A 27,649-nucleotide genomic window follows, 5' to 3' on the forward strand; every position below is an offset into this window, starting at 1 on the left:
ACGTCTAAAATTTTTCCAAATCCTGATTTAGCAACTATAGTTTGAGACCCTAGAGCATCACTATGCAGGTAAGTCTCCAATTTTCCACATATTTTGATTATGGATTTTGTTGCTCTGTTTTTCTTCTCTATCTCAAACTGTTTCTGTTTAACTAGGTATTGAGGAGTGGACGAAGGATTTCGAGAGAAATTCCAACGTCAAAAGAATGAACCTAGGGAGAGAAGAAGACAAAATGATGTGCATGACAAGGATGAGGCTTTCTTCATAACAAATAATGGGTGGTAGAGGAGTTATTGGGGATAAATGGTCAATGAGGATTCTGTGGGCTTGTGCGATTGGAAGTGCTCTAGGCCTGTGGATGGTTGGTGTTGAAAGGCAGGCTCAGAACAGGGAACGGGCTATGGCTGAAAGCTTGAAGGCTATGGATTCAGGTGCAGATGGTCAACCCAGTGGTGAAGAAGTTTGAATAATTAACTAGAATAGTTGATCCCGGGCCTTTATCCTTGAGACATGACAAACCGTTTCTTTGGCTCCTTCCGTAGAACTTTTCTTTCCCCTTTCCTTGGTCTTTACTCTTTGAAGCGTCATCCCTTTAGGTAATATCTTATATTCATTGATCCTTTCCATTGCCCAATTCATTTGTTATGCCATTCATACCCATTTTCTTTCTTATCCTTTTTACCCCAAACTTTATGCTCTTTGCAGGTCGGGTTTCCATGAGTACCAGATGATTGTTTCTCCAGCTGAAGCTTTCATTCCATGCAATCCCTGGAGAACTTCTTGGGTCTTCAGGAATTTGAGCCATGGCTTAGTAAATCTAGTCATTTCTCAAGGGAAGCCCAAGTTTGAAATGCATGAAATTGAGCCCCCGAAGAAGGAGAAGTGGAAGACCAAGAAGCGATTAAAATTGCAGCGAAAGAGAGAGAAGCGAAAGAGGAAAGCAGCAAATAAGAGGGATCCACGATGTCTTGGGGTCAAGGGTAGGAAGCAGAAATTTCCAAACGCCGAGGCTAGAATCAAATACAAGATTGAAAAGGTGAGTGAAAATTGAGTCCTTGAGTTTTTTTTTTTTAGCCTTTTCTGATATCAACAGTACCAGAGTTAACTAGTTGATCTGTTCCTTTTTGAACAGCTTTAGTTAACCTTATCCTTATTTACGAGGATTGATATGATTTATAGGCTTCCTTCTTCAAAAGATATTCATTAATGTCCATTGGGACCAGGCTTCATCTGTGGGATCTCTTTCCTGGTCTATCTATAGTTGAATTCCTTTTGTACTTCTCATTTTCATGTTATATCTCCATTATTATTACTTTCAATTCTGACCTTAAAAAATTGTTGTAGAGGAAAAGGGAGAAAAAAAAAGGATTCCATTGAGTCATGAGCTGAAACCACATGTTCATAGGAGGATCAAATAGTTACCATTCCTACCTGTTCTTATCCTGGAAATCCAATTGTTACTTCTATTTACATTACCTCAATAAGCGCAGAAGTTAAACTAAAATTTTTCTGAGTAACCTATTCATGAGAGCAGAAATCAAGGGTTGCCTAACCCAATCACCAGAAAAGAGATCAAGGATTGCCAAAGAGCAATAAAATTTTATTCTTTGAAACTTGAAACATTAATTAATCTAAGCAATGCACCTGACTTAGGAGGAATGACTTACTATAATACCAAATTGATGTCCACAAGGTCAATTCCGTGCAATCATGTTCCTTCAGTGTGCCCAATTAGGGTTTCATTGACCCAATGGAAAAACAATACCAAAAGAGAAAAGGGGAATGGACAGTTGAAGACCACTCTCATCCAGTACAACTTCCGTGCAATCACGTTCCTTCAGTGTGCCCTTAATGAACAAGAGTTCAACCGAGTCATAGCATGTGACACAACAAAAGAGATTTGGGATATGCTTCTTGTCACACATAAAGGTGCAGCAGAGCTAAAGGAAAGAAAGGTAAACCAACTTGTTTCTGATTACGAATCCTTCTTTATGAAAGAAAATGAGTCAATAACTTCTATGTTTACAAGATTTACTGACATTGTGAACAGTCTCAAATGTTTAGGTAAAACTTACACTAACGCTAAAAAAGTCAGGAAAATCTTAAGAGCCTTGCTTGTAGCTTGGAGACCCAAGAAAACAGCAATAGAAGAAGCCAAAGACTTGACAAAAATTTCTTTGGACTACTTGCTTGGATCTCTACAAACTCATGAAGTAGAGTTGAATGCCAACAAACCAAATCCTGAGAACAAAAAGAGAACCATAGCTCTAAAGTCATCTCAAACTATCGAAGAAGTAAGCGATGATGAAGAATTTGATATAGAAAAAGAAATTTCACTCGTCACGAGGAAATTCAACAAGTTCCTCAAAAAGAAAGGAAGATTTCAACACAAGAACAAATCCTACGGAGACATATCCTATAGGGAAAAAGGTAAATATAAAATTAAACCCAAGGAAATCTCTTCTAAAGATATAGTATGTTTTGAGTGCAGAAAGCCTAGACACTTCAGAACCGAATGCCCACATAAACCAAAGAAGAAGGCTTATGCAGCCCAATGGGACTCAAGTGATGAAGAGGAGAAAAGCGAATTTGAAGAAGAAGTCACCAACCTCGCCTTGATGGCTATCGGAGATGAAGAACAAGAAGTATGTCAAACTCAATCTGAATTCTTAATAAGGGACTCTAATGAGGAACTTCAAGAAGCCTTCGAGACCTTGCATGAAGAAAGTCTCAAATTAGAGTCTAATAAGAATGAACTTGAAAAAGAGGTTGACGCACTCAATAAGAGAGTGGATGCACTAACCTCAAAGGTGAGTGAATTGGAGAAAGAAAACTTCAAGTTGAACTCCACCCTTTGCACCTTCACCCAAGGGCAAAGGATCCTTGACAATCTTCTTAGATCTCAAAGGAAATGTCCAAATGAAAGAGAAGGACTGGGTTACAATGGACAAAATCCATTTAGGAGAAAAGAAAAACAAAGTGAGAATCCAAGAAGGGGTGACCAAAGAAACCAACCATCCACCTCTTACATCAAATGTGGTTTTTGCAAAAAGACAGGACATTTCATAAACCAATGTCACTCTAAGAAAAGAAAGAACCCCAACTCTCAAACTGAGAAACCAAGAGTTAGCCATGCCTACTACTACACGCCCCTAAGAAGGAAATATGGGTCTCAAGAAGACTCTAGACCTATGCCTAGGTATAGAAAATCCCAACGTCAAAGAGACTCTATTGAGAGGCCCCAAAGACAATACTAAGGATATGAGAACTACCATCGAGAGACTTATAGACCACAAGGGAAATACCAAAACCAAGGATCCTATAGACCTCAAAGATACTATACTCCTCAAAGATCAAATGGATCTTATGAACATCAGAGGACCCAAAGAAACCCAAAGTCATCCCAAAGGCAGAACCAAAGACCTAAAAAGTACAAAACCATTTGGGTTCCATTAGGAAAGTTTGACACTAACAATAATGGACCCATGAGATTATGGGGATCAATGTACGATTAAATTTCTATTATAGGTTTGATTGAAGAATAAGGTGAAAGCCGAATGGGTTATCGACAGTGGATGCTCCAAACACATGACATCCAACAAGAACCTATTCTCAAGCTTGCGGGACTACGACGGAGGATGGGTCTCCTTTGGAGATGACAGCAAAGGAAAAATTGCTGATATTTGAAAAATAAGACTTGGAGGTATTTCAATCTCAAATGTTTACTTTGTGAAAAATCTGAATTATAACCTCCTAAGTGTAAGTCAGTTATGTAGCATTGGATACAAAGTAGAATTTAATGTTTCTCATTGTTGCATTAAAGATGCAAATGATAATCTAATTCTAAAAGGGTCTGGCAAAAACAATATCTATGCTTGTATGCTTGACGAATCAAGTTCCTTGAATGCATACTTGGTTTCTAACCATAGTGAGTCATCATTATGGCATAGAAGACTTGGACATGTAAATGTCAAGTTGATTCAAACCATTGCATCCAAGGATCTTGTGAGGAACCTCCCTAAAATCAAGTATAAAATAGACAATTTCTGTGATGCTTGTCAAAAAGGCAAACAAACCAAAGTCTCCCACAAGTCGAAGAATATTGTCTCTTCCTCTAGACCATTGGAACTACTTCATTTAGACTTATTTGGACCTATCAATGTATCTAGTATGAGTGGTAAAAATTATACCTTTGTAATCGTTGATGACTACTCTAGATACACTTGGACTGTTTTTCTGAAAAACAAAAATGATGCCTTCGATGAATTTGCAACTCTATGTAATAGACTGCAAAATCAGAAAGGATATACAGTAACCTCTGTGAGGAGTGACCATGGAGGAGAATTTGACAATATAAGTCAATTTGACTTATATTGCAACAAGTATGGAATTGACCATAATTTCTCTGCTCCTAGAACGCCTCAATCTAATGGGGTTATTGAAAGGAAAAACAGGTCACTACAAGAGACAGCTCGGACTATGCTCAATGAGTATTCCTTGCCCAAGTACTTTTGGGCTGAAGTTGTAAATACAGCTTGTTATGTACTAAATAAATAGGATAATTCTCAGACCTTTACTTTCCAAGACCCCTTATGAACTGTATTTTGGTAAAATGCCAAAATTAGACTACTTTAGAGTTTTTGGGTGTAAATGTTTCATCTTAAACACTAAAAACTATCTTGGAAAATTTGATGCGAAATCTGATGAAGGAATATTCTTAGGATATTCACTCAACAATAGGGCATATAGAGTTTTTAATAAAAAGTCATTAATGGTTGAAGAATCAATGAAAGTACGTTTGATGAATCATTGCCTAATAACTTAAACAAATCTCTTGATGATGATGATGATGATGATGATACCATGTTTGATGAGCTTAAGAACAAGGTTAATGATATCTCTCTTGATGATTCTAATGATGTTACCATCGAAAAAGTAAAAACACTTCCTAAGGAAGTCATCCCTCATAGGAATCATCCCTTAGAAAACATTATAGGGGATCTAGATGGAGAAATCCAAACTAGATCTAAAACCCTAGAGGTATACAATCACACTGCATTTATCTCAAGGATCGAACCCAAGAACATAGAAGAAGCACTAAAAGACAGTGCTTGGATTATTGCTATGCAAGAGGAGCTTCACCAGTTTAAAAGAAGCAAGGTATGGGAACTTGTCTCAAAACCTGACCACCACACCATCATTGGTGCTAAGTGGGTCTTTCGCAATAAACTGGATGAAGATGGGAACATAATAAGAAATAAAGTGAGACTAGTAGCCAAAGGGTATAATCAGCAAAAGGGAATAAACTATGATGAAACCTATGCACCAGTAGCAAGGTTAGAGTCCATTAGAATGCTACTAGCTTTTGCATGCCATAAGGACTTTAAACTATATCAAATGGATGTTAAAAGTGCCTTCTTGAATGGATGCATTCAAGAAGAGGTCTATGTAGCTCAACCCCCTGGTTTTGAAGACCCTAAGTTTCCAAACCATGTCTATAGACTTGAGAAAGCGTTGTATGGCCTCAAACAAGCTTCTAGAGCTTGGTAGGAGAGAATAAGTACTTTCTTGATGGAAAGTGGCTTCTCAAGGGGGAGGATTGACACAACCCTGTTCGTGAAGCACTTGAAGAATGACATACTCATTGTTCAAATCTATGAAGATGATATCATCTTTGGCTCAACCAACGAGAGCATGTGTACTAATTTCAGTAGCAAGATGAGCAATGAATTTGAAATGAGTGTGATGGGAGAGTTAAATTTCTTCCTTGGACTTCAAATAAAACAAACTGTTAATGGAATTTTCATAAACCAAAGCAAGTACACCAAGGAGGGAAGGGAAAGGATCTTGAGAGATCTAGGTTAGAAATGGGTTCTAAGCTAGGGTTTTGGGAGAGGAATAGTCGAAATAGGGTTTTAGGCTAAAAGGGGTTTTTAAAATGAGACAAAATGGTTAAAAAAATCGATTTTAAAGGAGTTCGGAATCAAGTTTTCAGCGGCTCCGGTCGACCGGTAGATGGCTGCGGTCAACCGGTAATCCTTTCAGTTAGTGGCGGTCAACCGGAAGATTTGAGGCGGTCGACCGGAAGATTCTAGAATTTCCTGAAAACCTAGAAAATTGTGAATTTTGAAGGGGTTTTTCAAGTCTGGGCTTTTGGAATAAATATGCATGAAAGAATGGTTAATCTTTCAACCAAATGGGTTGCAAATTCCAAGCTCCTTAGGAAACTAAAACGCTCTTCACCTAGTGGTTTAGTGAATATATTTGCGAGTTGTTTCTCGGTTTCAATGTATTCTAGAGAAACATCGCCATTTTGAATGGTGTCTCGCAGAAAGTGGTGTCGAATATCAATATGCTTTGCCCTTGAGTGTAAAATGGGATTTTTACTCAAGCTTATGGAACTGGTGTTATCGCACATGATTGAGCAAGATTCGAAACTCACTCCAAGGTCTTGGAGAGTTTGCTTCATCAAAAGGATTTGAGCACACCATCTACCAGCTGCAACATATTTGGCTTCGGTGGTAGATAAAGCAACGGAGTTTTGTTTCTTGCTAAACCAAGAGACAAGGCAAGAGCCGAGAAAGTGACAGGTACTACTGGTACTTTTTCTGTCGATATGGCAGCCTGCGAAGTCAGCATCTGAAAAGCTGACTCAGTCAAGGGGTTGGTTTTTGGGGTATCATAACCCAACATCACAAGTGCTTTTCAAATATTTAAAAATTCTTTTTACAGCTTGAGGTGAGATTTCTTGGGATCAGCTTGAAACCGAGCACATGCACATACACTATATATGATGTCAGGTCTACTTGCCATTAGATGTAGAAGGCTCCCAATCATGCCTCTATATCTAGTTACATCCTCAGAAATGCCATCTTCATCCTTGGTTAGTTTAAAGGATGAACTCATCAGAGTATCTGATGATTTTTACTATTAATGTCAAATTTCTTTAGCAGCTCCTAATTGCCCACAAGATCAATGAAACCCTAATTGGCCCACTAATGAGCCCACCAAGCAATACGATTAAGTTTCAACCATTGACTAAATAAGATTTTGGGGAATAATTCTTAATTCACTCTTAAAACCAATCAATTGTCGGTAGAGTCCTTTAGGGAATCCAGCCAATAATAGCAGTAGCGTGAACTTAATTATTCAATTGATGTGAGCCAAATTTCATAGATTTGTTTTTTTTTTTTTTAAGTACAAAGTCTTATTTAATTGAAGTGTTGTATACCTTACCGGAAGGAATAATTCTACTCCATAAAATGAATTCAGGCTACATATTTCAACAGTTTAATGAACGATGAGGAGATTAAAGAGAGGTGGACTAAATATTTCTACATTTTACTAATTGAAAATAATACTAGTATATTAGAAAGTTATAATAACCATCAAGGAACTACGAAACTTAGATGTATACGGAAAATGAGGGTGGCTGAAGTAAAAGAAGCATTAAAATATATATGAAAATAGGTAAAGTAGTAGGTCCAGTGATGTCCCAATAGAGGTTTGGAAGAGTCTAGGAATTTGTGGATTGCCCTAGCTAACTAGAGTAATTAATAATATTTTAAGTACAAGGAAAATGCTAGATGAATGGAGAAACATCATTTTGGTACCGATTTATAAAAATAAAGGTGATATTCAAAGCTGTAATAATTATAAAGGAACTAAACTCATGAGCCATTCTATGAAATTGTGGGAGAAGCAATTGAAGCGTGTTTAAGACAATAAACTAATGTTTTGTATAACCAATTTGGCTTATGTAAGGAAAATCAACCACATAATCTATCTTTTTTTCTCAGGAGACTAATGGAAAGATTTAGAGCATATAAGAAAGATCTTCATAGGCTTTAGAAAAGCCTATGATAGAGTTCTTAGAGAGTTAATTTGGCAAGTTTAAGAGAAGAAAAATCATGGTACTGTAGCAGGCAGGTTGATTTGCAGAGTGGAAGCTCACTACAGGGAAGGAATTGAGAGGCGAAACTCGAGGGTTTGAGTTGCCTACGGAAGGGCAAGCAGTGCCCAGAATATCAGACCAAACAAATCACTAATGGGAGAGATTGATCAACTCCTTTGTAGCTCGGCAGAAGAACAGCAATAGAAAATAGGGAATAAGCTTAGAAAAGAAAGGAAGAAGATGTGAGAGTGAGAGCACAAAAAAGGGGGAGGGGGAGGGGGGGGGGGGGGGGGGGGAGGAGGTCAAACGACCTAGTTTTGCACCATACTCGACACCAAAACACTCGTTCAATTCATTCTTCAAAACTTGTTTAACAAATTGAGTTACAAGCCTTTATATAATAAACTGAAATCAAAATTTGCCTAATTAAAATCTAAAACTGAAATAACAACTCCTAATTACTTCCTACAGACTAATAGAATAGAAACACAACAAAACTAAAAATGGAAATTTATACTTGTCTAATAGCTACCCCCAAAATAACCCAAAATGTAATACTACGTATCTTCCCAATTAAAATAACTCAATCTTTCCTGAATAACATAAATCCTAAAATATCCTACTAAACTCAAAAATCTAACCGGACCTCGTTTGTCTCGGTTGAGATCATGGTTTAAGATCTTGGCGAGATCTCGTTGTGTCGAAAAGGCGAGTTGGCGTAACAGGCTAGGTCAAAAAATGACCAAATCTCGAGCGAGATTTTGAGATCTTGCCGAGATCTTGGTCAAAATCTTGACTTAACCAGTTTCGGTTCATTTCGGTCCAATTTTTGGTTTGGTCCACACCATATAAACAAGGTTTTGACCCCAAGAGGTTAGATATCTCGCTGGTTTCGCCTGGTTTTGCCTCTGGGACCTATTTTTGAGAGGAAAAACACACAAAATCTGTGGAACATCTGTTCTTTCTTGGAGATTTTCACTCTTAGTTGCATTGAAGCAAAGATATTTAAGATTGGTAGTGGCTTTTCCCCTCAAGAACATTAAGGTAAAAACTTCTTCCCAAACCCCTTTTTTTCAAAGTAATGTCATCAAATCTTGTTTCTTACCATTGGTTTTTTCAAATGTCATGATTCTAAGGGTGATCTATACATTCATGGAAGAAAAATTAATTTTCTGTTTTTAAATTAATTTTTTTATTTTTCTGTTAAAATAAATGCTTTTCTAAAAAAAAAATTGAAAAAAATGATTTATGTAAGATGTTTGGTACTCATTTTTTTTATATATTGGTCACCAAAGGCTGATCTATAGCCTCATGGTGGCCATTTTTTTTCAGCCAATAAATTAATTAATTAATTTTCTGAAATATATAATATATATTAATTAATTAATTTTCTGAAATATATAATATATATTAAATAATTAAAGAAAAATAAAAAATTATGAAAAAAATTTCTGTTTTCGATGGAAAATTACTCTAATGTTGTGTAAATATTGTTTGTATATTTTGAAATGAAAATGGTGTTATTAGTTGCACTCTAGTATACTTTATTATGAACTTTGATTTATTATTAATAAAAAAATATGATTTAAAATTACAAAAAAAATTAAAAAAGTAGGGGATTAATATGTAATAGCTACAAGTTATTGAGTAGCTCTTAATGCATGCATTCTTTACAATATAGTGTTTATGTTGAATAGTTACTAATTTACTATTTACTAATTCATGCACAAACACTTTTATGTAATAGTGTTGAAGACTTGAAGTTGGGGAACAATGTCTACTTCTCATGGTGGTGATATTGCATGGTTACACAGGGATCCTATGTCCGATGATAAAAAAAAGTCTAGGTGTAGGTATTGTCAGAAGATGATAAATTCTAGAGGTGCTACTAGGTTGAAGCAAAATTTAATTGGGGGGGTATAAGGATGTTGCCAAATGGCCCCAAGCACCATATGAAGTCATAAAAGATGTACAACGTAGTCTAAGAGGTGAAATGTTAAAGAAGGCAAAGAAACAAAGGTTGGACCAAGAATTCGATGAGGCAGTCTTAGAGAGTCATCCTTAACCAACAACAGTGGATGTTGACTCTGATGAATCTGATAGTGATTACAACCCACAATCAGGTATGCCAAGGGCAGAATGGAGAGAATTGCAAAAAGTTAAGGCAACGAGCTTAGTCTCTCATCAAATAGAAAATGTTAGGCGGGTAGAGATGAAGAGAGGAGCAGGTGGCTCTAGTTCTAGAGTAGCTGCATCAGATGTGCCTCCCACAGAGGGAAGAATGAACAAGAAGCAAAGGAATGTGGATGTGCCTTTAAGGAGAGCTCAAAGTGTGAGGGCTGCCACATCATCACCCCGAAGAGATCCTGATGAGAGGCAAGATCCCTTGTTATTTAGACAGTAGGATACATATCAAAGAACCATAAAGCAAGCCTGGGGTACATAGAAACAACTTGGGAATGCAATGTCAATTTTTTTTTCTATAATAGCATCCCAGCTAATGCTCCACAAGGGACATATTACTATGCCATTATTGACACTGCAGGAAGGGCTGGTCTAGGAACAAAAGGGCCCACTCCTTATAAGCTGATGAATGTTTATTTGCCTCAACAGAAGAAGTTAGATGAGTACATTAATGGCTTGAAGACTCAGTGGGTATGATATGGAGTTATTGTGATGTGTGATGGTTGGACTGGACTAACTAGACTATCCATATCTTTATGGTGTATTGTGATGGGAAGACTGTATTCTTAAAGTCGGTTGATGCATCCAAAGAGAAGAAAGATGCAATGTACTCATACAAGTTGTTGAAGGATGTTGTCACAGAGGTGGGGCTTGAGAATGCTGTTCATATTGTCACAGACAATGGGAGCAACTTCAAGAAAGCGGGGGGGGGGGGGGGGGGAGTAGTGAATAAGAAGAGCAAAAACATCCACCTTTTTTGGACACTATGTGCTGCCCACTCCGTTGACTTAATGCTTAAAGAAACGGTGAAGAAGTCTTTGGTAGCAGGTGTGGTTGAACTGGCAAGACAAGTGATCATATTTGTTTACAACCATGGATTTTCTCTCGCTTTGCTGGGGAAAAAATGCGGTGGAGACTTGGTAAGGTTAGGTATGACCTAATTTGCAACCAACTGCATTGCACTGAAGAGCTTTCAAGATAAGATTGGTTTGAGATCCATGTTTGCCAGTAAAGAGTGGTTTGGATGGAGGGAATTGGGTTCGCCAGTTGGTATTGCAGCATAGACCATCTCTAGTGAAAGATTTTGGCAAGATGTGAAGAATGTTCTTATGTTTGGCCCAATTGTTACTGTCTTGAGGTTGGTAGACTCAGAGAAGTAGCCTACCTTACTATATGTGTATGCTGTAATGGAGAAAATGAAAGACAAGGTGAGAGCATCTATCCCTAGGGGTGCAAAATCCTACATCAAAATTATTGAGAGATGGGAGAAACATTTGAGGCATCCATTGCATAAAGCTGGTGAGTTTATAAACTTAACTATTGAAGACTTACTTTACATATTACGGTTAATGACAAGTTACTTATGGAATTTGCAGTGTTTTATCTCAATCCTAAGTACCACTACAAGTATGGTCTAGGAATGGATGATGAATTGACGGAAGCAGTGGAGTTTGTGGTGGCAAAGTTGGTCCCTAAAGCTAATCTACAGGCAACATGCAACATTGAGGTGGGTTAATGCTTAAGATATATATAGACTTATAGGTTATAACTTCTTAAGTGTTGAAGTACATACCGTATTGTGTACTAACTCGTATTCAATACATAGTTTTTAAGGCGGTAAGGCGACGGAGACGTTTGAGGGTCTTTTAGAGCGCCTTAGCGATAAGGCGGGCATAAAGCGTCGCCTTATCAACTAAAGCGTTCATGTGTAATTTTTTTATAGTTGAATCTTATTACTCATATGTTAAATAAATATAAAGGTTCATATTCTTACCAATGAAAACAAATCAATAAAATGAATAAATTAAGTTCATCTTCATCAATCATCAATCATCAATCATCAATCATCAATCATCATAACATATTAACATATAATATAAATACATAATTATGAAGCAAAATTATAAATATAAAGAAAAGAAGACATAAAAAGTACAAGTATTTATTATACTTACCTCTATGATGCCAAAATGAGTGCCTAAGTCCTAAGGTCATCCACTATATTGTAGAAACGCAACCCTAAAACAATGCAGAAGATAATGGAAAAACAAAACAAACAATGCACACAGATTTTACGAGGTTCGGCAAGGTTTCCTACGTCCCCGGTGGGATGAGATCCTGCTTCACTATCAATGGAGAATAGGGTTACAACGCTCGTCCTCACACCTCTTAGTATTGCTTGCATTACAGAGAAAGAAACCCTCGCTACAAATATATAGTGAAAAAACATTAATCCGGATTAAACTACAAATATATAGCGGGACCGCCGTCCTGCCTGTCTAGGTGCTGCACCAGTACTCCCTGGATTAAACTGCGATGGAATACAAGACATCATGCACCAACATATATTTCTACTCCCGTCAAAGAAGAATGAAGCTCATCGCTGCCGGAGCAAAATGGTGGCCTGGATCAATGGTTCTTCCTTGTTCCTTGATTCCTTCTCAAAGCCCTTTCTTAAAACCCTTGACAAAATCCAAACCCTGTTTGTGAATCGTGTTTTTGTTTTGTTTGTTTTGGTTATTTTTGATGGAGTAAAGCTGATTTCATACATCTCAAGTGTTAACAAAACCATACACTTACCAATAAAAAATATATATTTGGAATCTTCATCAAGTAATTTTAAATTGTGTTTAAAAAAAAAAAAAAAAACCCATAAGGCGCCACTTCACAAAGGCAGAGCACTGCCTTACCATCTCTAGACCACATCAGCGCTAAGGCGCTGGTAAGGCAACTTGAAAACTATGATTCAATATTTGAAATATGTGCCAATGAAGGAATTTAGGGATGCTAATGGGAGTTTTGGTAGGGCAGCGGCAGTGGCTGGGAGGCAAACTACTACCCCTGGTGAATGGTGGGTCCAATATGGAAAAGATGCACCTAACTTGAGGAAGATAGCAATCAAGGTGCTCTCCCAAATTGTTCTGCATCTGGATGTGAGCATAACTGGAGTACATTCTCATTGATCCACACCAAGAGGCAGAACCGACTGGGTCATGAAAAGCTGCAGCAATTGGTATTTGTGCATTACAACATGAGATTGAAGATGTAACATATACGTCAAGGCCAAGAGGGTAGCAGTGAGCCAATTGAACTTGCTAACATTTTCCAAGAAGACTCAAATGAGGTCTTATACCAATGGGTGAAGGATCGAGGTGAGCCACTTATGGATCAGCCTGGGGGTAGGCCTGACCCCGTGGTAGCTAGTTAGATGGGTACATACGTGGATGAGTATATGTCTCAAGAGGGCCGTGTGCTTTCACAGGTACCCAGGCCTTTCAAGACCCAAGCTACTGGGGTTGATGTGGTGCCTGAAACTATTTGGTCACGGTCCAGTGATGATGATGATGGGGATGGGGATGGGGATGGGGATGGGGATGGGGATGGGGGGTTACACGAGGTACCATTACACTGAACCGGAGCAAGAACAGGTGCAGTTCACAGGAGAGACTCAGTTCACTCATGCCACACTAGACAGGGTGCACCCGCACCCGCACCCGCACCTGCACCCGCACCCACACCCACACCCACACCCTATAGGAGAGGCTCACATCGTCGATTCTTAGCTTGACTGACACACTTGGAGGCTTAATCATAGAGAGTGGTACTGGTACTTGTAATTCTTGGGGAGTCGTTGGATGCACCTTTAGCTATATGTGGCATAGGGACAACAGGTTTAGACTAGTCATTATAGTCAATTTGGCCAGTTTGGATACCCACAGCCACATGCCAGCTCTTACCCCTTTGGCACTGAGTATGGGGGTCAGTCACACGACTCAACACTCCTAGTCCTAGATTGGGTTAGGTTTTGTGGATAGCATCTTCGGGGCTCTAGAGCCTCAGCCCCAGCCCCAGCCCCAGCCCTAGCCCCATCCATATGTTGTGATTCCTGTTTGTCAAGCACCAAGCAGCAGCTATGGATCGTGTTCAAGCTCATTTAGTTTCAGAGATATTTACCCAAAGATTGTGTACCTCCAGCTTATTGGTGATGATGTTTATAGGGCTGTTGTGGTTGACTTTGAGTATTACTTTCGTCAAACTATGACATGGCCAGCCTTTGTGATTCAATCAGAGCAAAACATACTTCGACAGCAACAACATGGAGGCTATGATGATATGACCTGTCACTCATTTCAGTACTAGGAGTCTTGGTTTCTAGGATGGAGATGTTATGTACTCTATGGCTTTATGTTTACTTGTTAGTTGTTACTTGTCATGTTACATTGTTATTTGAATGTATGTGATTCATCAATCAGCAATAGGAATTAGAAATTATTGTTTTTATATCTTCTAATGATTAAGTTGTGTCAAAATGGTGATTGTGGAAGGTGGATTGATGAATATATCATACTGGATGAAGTGTTCGAAGATTCGCCGCATACTTACGTAGGGTACATTGTCAAAGTACCATTTTAAGTTTGTTTTTTTGCTAATCTGATGTTTCCATTGTGTTTAGAATGGCTAAAATAGGGTATATATACAGTTTCAGGGCCTACAAAGGCCATATGCCCACCGAGATCTACTAGGGAGTCGACCGCCCAAAAAATACAAGGTTTTGGCGAGATCTTGCCATATCTCGTTTTTTTGGGGATAGTGAGATGGCTGGCAAGATTGAGTTTTAAAACCTTGGCTGAGATTTCTAGGAGGGTCAATCCGGTTCAGCCATGATTCTACATCATGAGGATTGTAAGTACTTAGAATATAACAGAAATAAAAGAGAAAGAAGAATTGATGGAAAATTGAGAGGGGGGAAGAAGAAGATGGATTAGGCCTCTCACCGTCTCATAGTTTTAGGTATCCCACCCCTCAACTGAATCTCTCAGCTTTGAAGAAAAACATCAAATTTTATTAACTCAACTTGTCTCCTAAGCTGAAGCAGCTAGTTTTGAAGTAATAGAAAGAAAAGCTATGACTAGAGTGGGAGAGTCATAGTCGAAAAGAGGATTCCTCATTTCTTTCTCTCATTCAAAACTGTGCATGAGACTTTCATCTCACACGGCTCCTAAGTGATAAAAGAAAGAACTCATGAAATGTCAAATATTTTGTTTTTCTGATTTTTTGCCCGATACTTAAAAATATTCAATTCAAATCAAGAAGTTGCAATTGGTAATATTAGATGACCAATTCGCTAGTGAAAAATTATTACTTAGTTATTAACTTTAATAACTAAAAAATAACTAAATCTTATTCTTGAATCTTGTTAGTGATACTGAGACAAAATATCTCTATGAATTTTTCCAATTTCTATGTATACTAAACTACTACAAAGTAAGACTTATCTAATCTTACCAATTGTTATAATTCTTTTTTTATTGAACAAATCATGAATGCTTGTAGGACTAAAGAGATCTCAGTGAAAACTAACAACTGATAGCCTTTAAGTAGGCTCAGTCAAACCTTCAAAATAGAAGGTTTCCAAGATAGAAACATATCGAAAAAAGGAAACTTAAAAAATGTAGAAACAAAAACTTCCCTATTTCTGAAGTTTACTTGCTTGCTTAACAAGAGAATAAGACAAAAGGAAACTAATACATGATCTTCTAGAAACCTTCCAAATTATTCTCCCAATCAATGCCTTGTTGACTAAGGCTTTGATTGTAGACAAAATAGCAACAAACTGAAATTTGTAGGGAGTTTTTGGCCTCTATGGCTGGACTAATCTGGATTGCATGGGGATCGATTTGGCTGGTTCGGTCTTCTATCAATTTGGGCTGGTTCTTCTTTCTTCTATTATATTTCAGACCAATCAATTGATTTACAACACTTTACTCTCTTGGGTTCAACGTTAACTAATCTGATCCTTCAGGGTTGGTCTCTCCGGTTCAGATTAGTAACCGTCCTTCTTCTTCATCTTTTTCACTAGACAGATCCTTTGTTTTCATATTCTTTTTTAGCTTACTTTATATTGTCATCTCATCTGCCAATTTTTCCCCTTTCAAATTTGATATCCTAGCTTCAATTTCTTAGTTTTCTTATAATCTGAACTTAGGTTTCAGTTTTCAACTCAATTCTCATTAACCTGCTTTGTTTTGTTCCTTTCCTGTATCCAGTTCCATCACTCACTCTAATCTTTTGTAGAATGATTCTTTTATTGCTTAAATCTACCCTTCAGTCTGAATTGATCCTTCCCTTAAAAGTTACAGCTCGGTATAGGTAGTTTTTGGAAGTTTAGTTCACTTTTTCCCATTCCCTGTTACGATAAAATTCTCCTTTTAATCTCTGAAATTTCAGAATCATTTACTATTATCTTAGATACATAGTCTAAGTAGTGTCTGGTAATATCAGTTTAATCATTTTTTCTATAATTGCATTAATTTATGAAAAATCCTCCCATATCCCTGCTTCCATAATAAATTTAATGAGTTCCTATTTCGATTCTATCCTGTTCATCTTCATAATTACAGAATTGTCATTATTCTATGGTACATGTTCATATTTATGAAACTGTTACGCAGCTTCAAGTGGATTCAAATCTTCTAATTAGATTTGAAATTGAGGATTTTTGGATACCACATCACCACTAAGACGACTGTCTTATGCCCCTACTTTTTGAGATTTTTTGTCAATGGGATCCACTACGGTTTGGAAGTTTTCAGTAGATAGGATTTGTTTGCTTCTTTTATGGGTTACAACTTTCAACAATTCTCAAATTAGTTTAATAGTTTTGGTGATATTTGATTTCTAACTTATTCTTTCTTAAATGACTTTGAAGTTTGAACTTAATATTGGTTTTCTATGTTTAATTACAAAGCAGGGTATTCTTTTTTTAATTTGAATATCTGTTTTGGGGGTGGGGGTGATGTAATATTGTAATTGAGGAAGCTAAAAACAATACCAAGGTAGGATCTTTTCTCAGAGAATAAAGAAATCTAGATTTGGAAGTAGGATTTTGCTGAAAATTTGTTGATAGAAGAAGATGATAGGATAATAGACAATAAAAGTAACACCCGAGCTTCACACCACAAGGTGGATCAAACACCAACCTACCTTGATCAAACACAAGGGATTTCTTGATCAAACACAAGAAGAGAGTTGTATAAGAAAACTTTGTTTTGAATTCTGAGTTGTACCCCCAATGCTTACAATTGATCCCTATTTATAGGTAGGATTACATAAAAAAGAAAACTAACTTCATGAAAATCATGTGAGTGGGCTGCTCTCATGCATTATATAGGCTGGCTGCTTACATGCAACATGTGGGCTGGTTGCTCACATGCATCATGTGGGCTGGTTGCGCCCATAGTCTATATATAGGTTGGCGAGGCTGGTACTTAATAGATGAGAGAGGCAGCAGGTGCAATCGCCTTGTCCTTGCCCTTCCTTCGGCTGTAGGTTTTCGCTGCTGCGTCAGGGGCGGATCGTCTGGCCGGGTAGCTGTTCATTTCTACTTCCTTTATATAAATTGTTCTACCTATGCTTTTAGAATTTGCCCAAAATTTAGAAAGTGTCATCTTGTCAGTGTCTGTCAGTCTGACCATAAGTGTTGCGTTGATCAGTTCAAAGACCGAAACCAGACCGAATAGTTAATTGCTTCCCTAACTGAAGCTGATTTTCATTGGTTTTGGTTAGTGGGGCTCTTATTTTGTCTTTAGTCGATGGGGTCATAATTGGGCCAGGGATGAATAATTGACTAACAAGCCCATACTCTGCATATAGGTTGTGGGCCTGAACCTTTTTGCAAGCTATCTGAAGTGGCACTAAGACTATTAGAGAGGAGAGATTTATACTCTAGGAGAAAATAATGGCACTTAGATATGCTTTATTTTTAGTTCCACATTGGAAAACTGTCAGGGAGAAGGATGAAATAGGGTTCTAAATAAGAGGAAAGCATTGTGGGTGAGCAATCCCACTCTAAAGGGTAATACTCGGTCAGCTTATGGGGTTTGGTTAGTGCACGGGCTGCTCGGGTTAATCGGTCTGGTGCCTGTTGGTCTAATTAGTCCAGACCGCTACCAACCAATTAATTGGAAAACCCATAAAACCCGAGACTGAACCAATTGGTCCAGTCTTGGGTTTTATCAGTCGGATTACTTGGGTCGAGCCTAGGGTTGACACCCTGGTAGGGGGTAGATAGGATGAACCCTAGGTTTAGAATTACACACCCCGTGACAGCATCTCAAGAAAACCATAAAATAAAATTTAGATCAACGATAGGGGGCATAGTCAACCATTTCTGATGGAGATTAAATTTTAACAAGGCTCACGACCTGTTAGATTAGATAATCCCCAGAATACAACAATGTTCTACTGGTTGGATTTAGCTCAACAATCAAATAAACGTCCGAAACTTCAAAACCCAGAATTAGAGATTTTTTATCACAGAAATCAAAGGTTTTGATCAGCCTCAAAGTCTGGTCAAAGGTAAGTCTTGGGGAGCTTTTCAATGCCCAAAAGTATGAGCAAAATCTAATGGTCAGATTCTAAACAGTGGACAAAGTTCAGATTAACACCTCTGAATATCATGCCAATCTAAGGGTTAGATTCCTTTGGAAGAGGGAATCAACTATTCGTCAAAAGCACCCAAAACAGTGGTGCTGCCAGCAACTATACACAGCCAAATTGATTTAAAATAAATTCCAGATTGTAATGGCTGATCAGACCTATGTTTCAACAGATAATATTGACTGAAACCCCACTGGAACTTAAGCAATAATTGAAGAACAATGGATGTACTGACCTGGTGTCGCAGGGATGGGGAAGAGAATAAGAGATGGATAGAAAATCAGATCTACCATCTGATTACCCTCAGAATCCCACTGAGGTTGCTGCTGTTTCTCATGGCTCCATTGATGCAAAGCTTTCTTTCATTCAATATAAAATCATTGAGGGCCTAGAATAGGCTACAAGCTTTGATATAAAAAGAGAGAATTCCTAGCCAGTAAGAAAACTAACTATAATTACACAGCCAATAGGAAACATAACACATAAAGGAAACCCATTAGGCTAGGTAATAATGCTTTAGTGAAACAAATCAACTTAAAATGATAGAAGGAAAGAAACTAAAACATATTCCACAACTTGGGCTAGAAAACAGGCCAACTAATGGGGCTTTAAAGGCCCATGTCGGGCTGGGCATAAAGAAGCCTAGCTTTCTTTAAATTATTGGCCACTAAGGCTTGTTTGGTTTTCTTCTTTCTTTGGGATTAAGTTGAAAAGTTCCATGCGCTACACCCCTATCCTTGGGGGAGGAGACTTATTCACTTTTGGCCGACTGTTAGAAATAGGATAAGTGTACCGCAGGGGTACAATTGGGGATTTCCCCCCCTTCACCTACCCTATTTAGAGTGGAGTGGCTGGATTGGGGGGGGGGGGGTGTACACGTAATTTGGTTATGACCTATACTCTTGTTTGGGTTATGAATCCTGTTTGGGTTATGACTTTGACTTGTACTGCTGTTATGACTTGGACTTTTACTTCTATTATGACTTGGACTTGTACTTTTGTTATGAATCTACTTTGCTTATTATAAATAAAGGGCTTGAGTGATCGATTAGATCACTTTTGCATTCTCCCCATTCTTGTTCTTAACATGGTAGTAGAGCTAAGTTTCCGATCTAGTTTTTTCAGCCACTTTTCTTCTCCTTCCAAAATCGCAAGCCCTCTCTCTCATCTTCCATCTTCTTCACAAGCCTCCATCTTCTCCCACTTTACCTTCCCAACTACCTATAGGACAATACTAATGAGGTGATTCATATGAATCTAGTTGCTGTCCTATACATCACCTCAATGTTTTAGATAAAATAACTTTGAAAAATTAGGGTTCTTACCTATTTACGATTTTCTATTCTTCTCCCTTGAAATTTGGTTTTTCCTACTTCTAAGAACAAATTTCCACCCGTTGAAGATTAAGTACAACAACTGGGAAAGGACCCATCATCATCCACAAGATCAACCTACGAGATTGAAGCCCTCAAGAAACCAGGGTTTTTCTCCAAACCCCTATGTTAAGGTTCTACTTCTTAGAATCGATTGAGATTTGGAGGATATCTTCCTTACACCTAAAGAGGAGTTCGACCGGCCTTGTGGCCCAGTCTGCCAAGGCTGTGTGTGATCCTCTTCCTTGAAGATTTTTAGGGTTTTCTCCTAAAACCCTAATTGGACCATATCTCTAGTTCTTCATCAGAATCAGATATAACTTGGAGGACTTCACCACCCTTATTAGGCAGTTCGATCCAAGTATTGGCCCTTTCTGACGGTTAGCTTTGAAGATCTGGTATTTCTCCCATATTTTTGTTACTTCTCCCTATTTTCATTATGTATGGAGTAACTACTGTATCTACTGCAATTTCAGACTCTGATAGGGAAGGTCGCAATGAATATATTCCTTTTGGTGCTTGCTCTTTGAAATTGGATGGAACTAATTTTCTCATCTGGTCCAGAATCACATATCTTACGATTGCTAACAGAGGTCTCACTGGACATATCACAAGAAAATCAAAGAAACCCTCTGAGGAGGGTACTCCTCGAGATAAATGGATCACCAATAACTCTCTGGTAATGGATTTTTTGATGAACTCTATACATCAATCTATATCTAGAGGATTCTTGTTATAAACTGCTCTCAAATCTAGTCTGCTGCCAGAGAAACCTATGGATAAATAGGGAATGATGCTCAAGTGTTTGATCTTCGCAAAAAAGTGCATATTACTACTCAACAAGACCTCTATGTGTCCAAGTATTATGCTAAGCTTCGAACTTTGTGGTATGAGCTTGATCACTTTACAAACTATCATCCATCCAGTGTTGAACATATTGCTTCCAATGGAAAATATGTGGACAAAATTAGGGTGTATAATTTCTTGGCTGGTTTAAATGTTGAGTATGATCAGATTCGTGTCTAAATACTTAGTAGATCTCCCTTCCCTACTCTACCTTTTGCCCTAGTTCATATGGAGGAGTGTTGTCGGAACTCTATGCTTCACACTCCCTCTATTGAAAAATCAGCCCTACAGATTGCTTCTGCTACTTCTGAGGGAGCTGCTATTTGTACCAATGACACTACCAAGGAGGTGGTGAAATGTGAACACCGCAAAAAACCATATCATACCAAATCCACATGTTGGAAACTTCATGGGAAACCAGTTGATTTTGAAGCTAAACGTACTCATGGTAAACCAAGACCATCAAGCTGAAACTGTTGATAAACCTTGTGTGTCTATCCCAGGAGGAATTCCAAGCTTTCAAACATATGCTCCAAGCTTCCAATTTATCAACATGTGCTGATTCTCCAGTTCCTTCAGGTTCCAACTTTGCTCATTTAGGTATCTTGTTTGGTGGTCACTATGCATCGGTGGTCTCTAGTCCTTGGATCATTGACTTCGGGGCCGCTAATCATATGACTGGTTCTTGCCAACCTTTTCCACCAATATTCACCCACCCCAGGCAGAGAAAAAGTGAGGGTGCAGATGGCACCTAATCTTCTATATTTGGAAATGGTTCTATTCAGTGTTTTAATTCTCACTTTAAATTTAGTTTTACATATCCCTAACTTTACTACTAATCTGCTATATATTAGTAACCTTACTAGGGATTTGAATTGTAAAGTAGCATTTTTTCCTTCCCACTACGTTTTCCAGGATCTGGTAACATGGAAGACGATTGGATGTGGTAAGGTGCAAGGTGGTCTCTATTTGCTTGGTAATAGTTGTCTTCCTACAGATTCGGTCTTTGCTACTCCTCATCAGCAACACTCTGTCTCCTCTGATTTGCAATAGTGGCATTGTCATTTGGGACATCCTCTTCTTGAAACATTATCTCTTATTTTCTCAATTAGTTAAGCATTGTAATAGGGATAACTTTTTGTGAAGCCTGTATTCTGGCTAAACAAACTCGTTCTAGTTATTTTTCATTAAATAAAAGAAGTTCTGAACTTTTCCATTTGGTTAACTCTGATATGTGGGGTCCACCTCTTCGGACGTCTATCTCTGGTAAACGTTGGTTTGTGTCCTTTATTAATTGCTACTCTCACACAGCATGGGTGTATATGATGCAACATAAAAGTGAGATGTTTAATTGCTTTCAACACTTCCACAAGATGATTTAGACTCAGTTCAATGCTACTTTAAAAATTCTTCGTAGTGATAATGGTACTGAATAAATGGAGGGTTAGTTTCAGAGGTACCTAACTGAACATGGGATCCTTCATCAAACTAGTTGCGTTGGCACTCCTACTCAGAGTGGGTTGCCTAACGACAGACACTTACTGGACGCTACCCGCGCAATGGTGTTTGCCAGACAGGTTCCCGCTCAGTATTGGAGTGATGCTGTTCTGACTGTTGCCCACTTGATCAACCACATGCCTACTAGGGTTTTTGATTCCCATACTCTTGTTGCCGTTGTCCATGGGGGTAACTCCTTTCTGGTTCCTCCAAAGACTTTTGAGTGTGCTTGCTATGCTAGGGGTCACTACTCACCAAAACAATTTGAACCTCTAGCATTAAGTGTATCTTTTTGGGTTATTCACCTACTCAGAAAGGATACAAGTGCTACCATCCTCCTACTAGATAGTCACCATGGATGTAGTGTTCTATGAATTGTTGGCTATTATTCCTTGCCATCTCTTCAGGGGGAATCCGGTATTGAAAGTGAAGAGACGACTCTGAATTTGCTTGCTCCACCTCCAGTGTATCTACCATCTCCGATAGAGAGTAAGGGGTCAAAGACTACTGATGAAACCACTGTTCCAGCTCAGGGGGGAGATTGAGACCACTGTTCCCGCCCAGGGGGAGTTGACTCCTGTGCAGCATACTATTGGGGAATTTCAAAGATAGATTTATATAGATTGATGATTCAACTCTTCAAGTCTATCGTAGGAGCCACACCAGAAATAAGCAACTTAAGACCACTACCACTAGCACAACACCTTTACACATCCCCTTTGCCAACCCTGGATCCAGAGCCGACTTAGCCTATTGTGATAGGTATAATTTCTTCTTATGACCAACCTATTGCTCTTAGAAAATGCACTAGGACTTGCGCTCAACACCCTATATTCCATTTTGCTTCATATGATTCTCTTTTTCCCTCCTATCGTGCTTTTGTGTCCTCTCTTTCTTCTGCTCGTGTTCCCCAGAATTGGCAAGAAGCTCTTGCAGATGGAAAACGGAAGGCTGCAGTGGTGGAAGAAATGGATGCCCTAAACATAATGCTACATAGGATCTTGTGACTCTTCCTCCTGGGAAAAAACCAATCAGTTGTAAATGGGTGTTTGTGGTGAAGCAGAATATGGATGGCTCTGTAGATAGGTACAAGGTGAGACTTGTTGCTAAAGGATTCACTCAGACATGTGGCATTGGCTACCAAGAGACGTTTGCACCAGTTGCCAAATTGACCTTTGTGTGAGTGTTGCTCTCATATGCTGTGAGCCTAAGATGGGATCTCCAACAACTTGATGTCAAGAATGCTTTCCTCCATGGAGAGCTCAATGAGGAAGTATATATAAATATTCCACTTCTCTTGTATGGGAACTTAGGGCAATGTTTGTAAGTTGAAGCATACTCGCTATGATTTGAAGCAGTCACCTAGAGCGAAGTTCGGGAGATTTCACAAGGCGAAGACATCTGTGGGGTATAAACAAAGAAATGCTAACCACACGTTGTTTATAAAGAGGTTTGTGATAAAGTTACAATTCTCATTGTCTATGTGGATGACATTGTGGTGACAGGGAATGACTGTTGAGATTGGTCACCTCAAGGACTTTCTTGGTCGAGAGTTTGAAATAAAGGATCTTGGGAAGCTAAGGTACTTTCTTGGAATCGAAGTTGTTCGATCTTCTAAAGGCATATTTTTATCCCAAGGAAGTGCATCCTTGATCTATTATCAGAGGCTGGTTTATTGGGATGTCATCCTTCTGATTCAAGGAGAAAGAGGGTAAATCTGTTGACAAAGGGCGTTACCAACGGTTGGTAAGCAAATCGATCTCTTTCCCATACTCGGCCTGATATTGCTATGGTTGTTAGTTTATGCATGATCCCTATTCCTCCCATATGGAAGCAGCCCTACATATCCTGAGGTACTTGAAATCTGCTCTTGGAAAAGGGATTCTTTTGTCTCCTAATAATCATTTTAGAGTTGAAACCTATACATATGCTGATTGGGTTGGATCTCTTGACAGAAAGTCCATCTCAGGTTATTGTACCTTTGTGGGTAGGAATCTTGACACATGACATAGCAAGAAGCAAAATGTGGTAGCTCGTTCTAGTACTGAAGCATAGTTTCGTGCTATGGCGCAAGGGATTTGTGAATTGTTGTGGTTACACACTCTTAGATGATATTGATGTGCTTGTTCGTCTTCCTATAATGCTCTACTGTGATACCAAGGCTGCTATTAGTATTGTCCATAATCCAATACAGTTTGATTGTACCAAACATATGGAGATTGACAAACACTTCATCAAAGAGAAGCTGGATGTTGGCTTGATTTGTGTTCCCTTTATGAAGTCTGAAGATAAGTTAGTCGATGTATTCCTTAAGGGTTTAGTTGGGAAGATGTTTCATTATTGTTTAGTCAAGTTGGGCATGCGTGATATTTATGCGCCAACTTGAGGGGGAGTGTTAGAAATCGGATAAGTATACCGCAGGGGCACAATGGGATTTCCCCCCTCCACCGACCCTATTTAGAGTGAGGCGGCTGGATTGGGGGGGGGGTACTTTTAATGCGGTAATGACCTGTATTCTTGTTTGGGTTATGAATTGGACTGGTACTCCTGTAATGACACTACTTTGCTTATTATAAATAAAGGGCTTGGGTGATCAGTTAGATCACTCATGCATTCTCCCCATTCTTGTTCTTATTATAAGAATCTTGTGGGAATCTCTGTTTCTTTGTGGTATGATAATATCAACTCATAGTTCCCATTAATTTTTGTATCGTGGTGTTCTCCCTGAACATAAAGGTGGCATTTTTGTTCTCTTATAGAATTTAGTATTTTGAGTTATCCCCTAGAGTGTAAATCCCTGGAGAGATTCACTGTCAGTTTTTTGAAAAACAGAATTGTCCCCTAAACAGTCAGGAATGCTATTCAATGTCCAAATGTCCCAAACAAAGTCGCAGCCATTTTGGGGATGGTAATGAGAAAATTCAAAGAAAGTAAAAAATAACAAACTGGAAAAGGTGGTGTTTGTGTGTGTGTGTTTGAGATTCTAGGAGTTGGTTAGAGAAGGTAATGGAATGATGTATCCTGCTAGTTTAGGCTAAAATTTTCCCACCTTAATGATCTTAAGGTCATAACTAACTAGTGCTATTTCCTGTTAGATAATTCTGCCTTGCAAGCACTGAAAAAGAAATAGTAGGAAGGATGGGTTCTGTCAATGATGTTGAGTTTATATAGGTCTGACATTTATTGTTCTGGTTTGATTTCTCAGTTGTTTAACCATATTCATGGTTGTTAAGATGCATGCAAACAAAATATATTGATTTATGTTAATGCTATCAATTGCAGGCCAAAATCAAGGAAGCTTTATTAATTGAGAGGTTGAAGAGGTATGAAGTCCCTAAAGTTCAGGGCCCAGTGGTTCAACCAGACAACCTCACTGGTGAAGAGCGGTTCTACATGAAAAAGATGGCCCAGAAAAGGTCTAATTATGTGCCAGTTGGCAGAAGAGGGGTTTTTGGTGGTGTTATTCTTAATATGCATCTGCACTGGAAGAAGCATGAAACTGTTAAGGTCATATGCAAGCCTTGTAAACCTGGTCAAGTACATGAGTATACAAGGGAGATTGCTAGATTGAGTGGTGGTATCCCAATTCAGATAATTGGAGATGACACTATAATATTCTATCGGGGAATAAATTATATTCAGCCAGGAATTATGTCTCCTTTTGATACACTGTCCAAGAAAAGGGTATGTGGTCGAACTTTAAAGAAGCTTCACTTTACTTCTTTTTTTTTTTTTCCTGAAATTCTCCTTCTGTATCTTATATTTGTTATTCCTACAATCCTACTACTATTTTATTTTAAGTTGCAGGGTTAAAAACAAACTCAAAATTGGCTTGTGAAAGGAGACCAATAAAAGATCCCCCCAACCTTTTTTCCCACCCAGCTCCCCCTCTGCTTTTTTTTTTTTTTTTTCTCTTATTTTTTTATTTTTAAATTAAATGTTGTAGCAGATTTTTATATCTTACTATTTGGAAGCAAGTTAGAAATTTTGGTTTCTTGTCTGAAAGATCTCATGTGATTTCAACCACTGGGGGTCTGAGAATATATACTTGTAGTCACTGGCATCTATGTAGGAATGTGTCGAAGTTTCTCAACTCAAAAATCTTATCCATGCCAAAATCATCCATTTGATTTCAATACATTGGGGTCTAAGACATGGTAACAAGGGACATTCCGTTACATAGGAATTATGCAAATAACGTTATCACATACATGAGTGGAGGTATTTAGAGTCCGGATCAGGTCCTTGGACGAGAATCATTCTTGGACTCCACATCGTACGAGAATGATTCTCGTATGAGAACCTGATCCATACTCAGGTATTTATAGTGTCTCCTGCTTAACCTTACCCTGCTCGCCCTTATATTTATTTGGTTTTTTGTAAAACCTTCTATTCAGCATCCTGTTTATGCTTCTTGTAGCATTATGTTTTTCCTCCATATAGTTTGCCAATGTTGTTTTGTTTTCTCTTTCCTATTTCTTGCAGGCACTTGAAAAATCAAAGTACAAGCAGTCACTTGATTCTCTGAGGCGCTTCATAGCTGTAGCCGAGAAGGAGTTGGAACTCTATTATAGGCATGTTGCACTCTGTGGTGACCCGGTTACTTGGTGCTCCAGTTCAACCTTGCCCAGTCCTAGGAAAGTGTCTTGTGAACAAGGAATCTCCAAAGAAATTGATTCAGGAAGCCTTGATTCAACTAGTCATGCCTCGACAAATCGTTCAGAAGTTGAGAACTTTGTAGGTCCAGAGTCATCACTAGCTGATGTTGACTCTGAAGATGAATTCTTGATGGGAATTGCAGTTGATTTTGAGGACTCCAACATACCAAGTACTGATTTTGATTCCAATGATGAAGAAAGCTCTTCTGCCCAGCAAGAGAGAGAGAGAGAGAGAGAGAGAGAGAGAGAGCTTTGCCAGTTCAGCTTCAACGGTTGGACACGGGATTCTGATGATCCAGATTTTCTTTGGTAGATTTGCAAATTAAGAAGTTTTGAGTTCTTTTATTTAGGAGGCTAAGGTACCTATGAGGTTGTGAATGTGATCTGAAGATTTTCATCAACTTATGGTATAAGCTTAATTGACAAAAAATGTTATGGACTTGACAATTTTATTTGTTCGTTATACTCTTCAAACAGGGCTTAAATTTCCACATTGGAAGGTTGAAATAAAAAGGATCTTGATGGTTGTTTGTTTCTCTTGCGTGTCTTTGTTTCTGTGGGTTATTTTTGAAGTGCTAATAATTAGCATTTGGGCGTCACCATTTCAAAGACCTGATTCGCCGATCTGCAAGCCACCGTCATGGCTTTTGGGATTCGTTTCCTTCCAAATTTTGGAAGACACAATCACATGACTAGTACCGTCCAGGGATGGGATCTTTTAACATGTGAGGATGGATCTTTAGCTGTTGACCATCACT

At 38.4% G+C, this 27,649-nt stretch overlaps 1 protein-coding gene across 1 annotated transcript; it reads left to right on the forward strand.

Moving 5' to 3' along the window:
- Positions 1–155: 155 nt before the first annotated feature.
- LOC122087178 (CRM-domain containing factor CFM9, mitochondrial) lies at positions 156–27,427 on the forward strand. The gene is made up of 4 exons (XM_042656220.1): positions 156–596; positions 706–1,036; positions 25,516–25,917; positions 26,719–27,427. Exons 1-4 carry the CDS (start codon positions 511–513, stop codon positions 27,202–27,204), a joined length of 1,305 nt encoding a protein of 434 aa, XP_042512154.1. The 5' UTR covers positions 156–510; the 3' UTR covers positions 27,205–27,427.
- The last annotated feature ends 222 nt before the right edge of the window (positions 27,428–27,649 follow it).

The sequence above is a fragment of the Macadamia integrifolia genome, chromosome 8 (genome assembly GCF_013358625.1).
Source record: "Macadamia integrifolia cultivar HAES 741 chromosome 8, SCU_Mint_v3, whole genome shotgun sequence".
Classification (NCBI taxonomy): domain Eukaryota; kingdom Viridiplantae; phylum Streptophyta; class Magnoliopsida; order Proteales; family Proteaceae; genus Macadamia; species Macadamia integrifolia.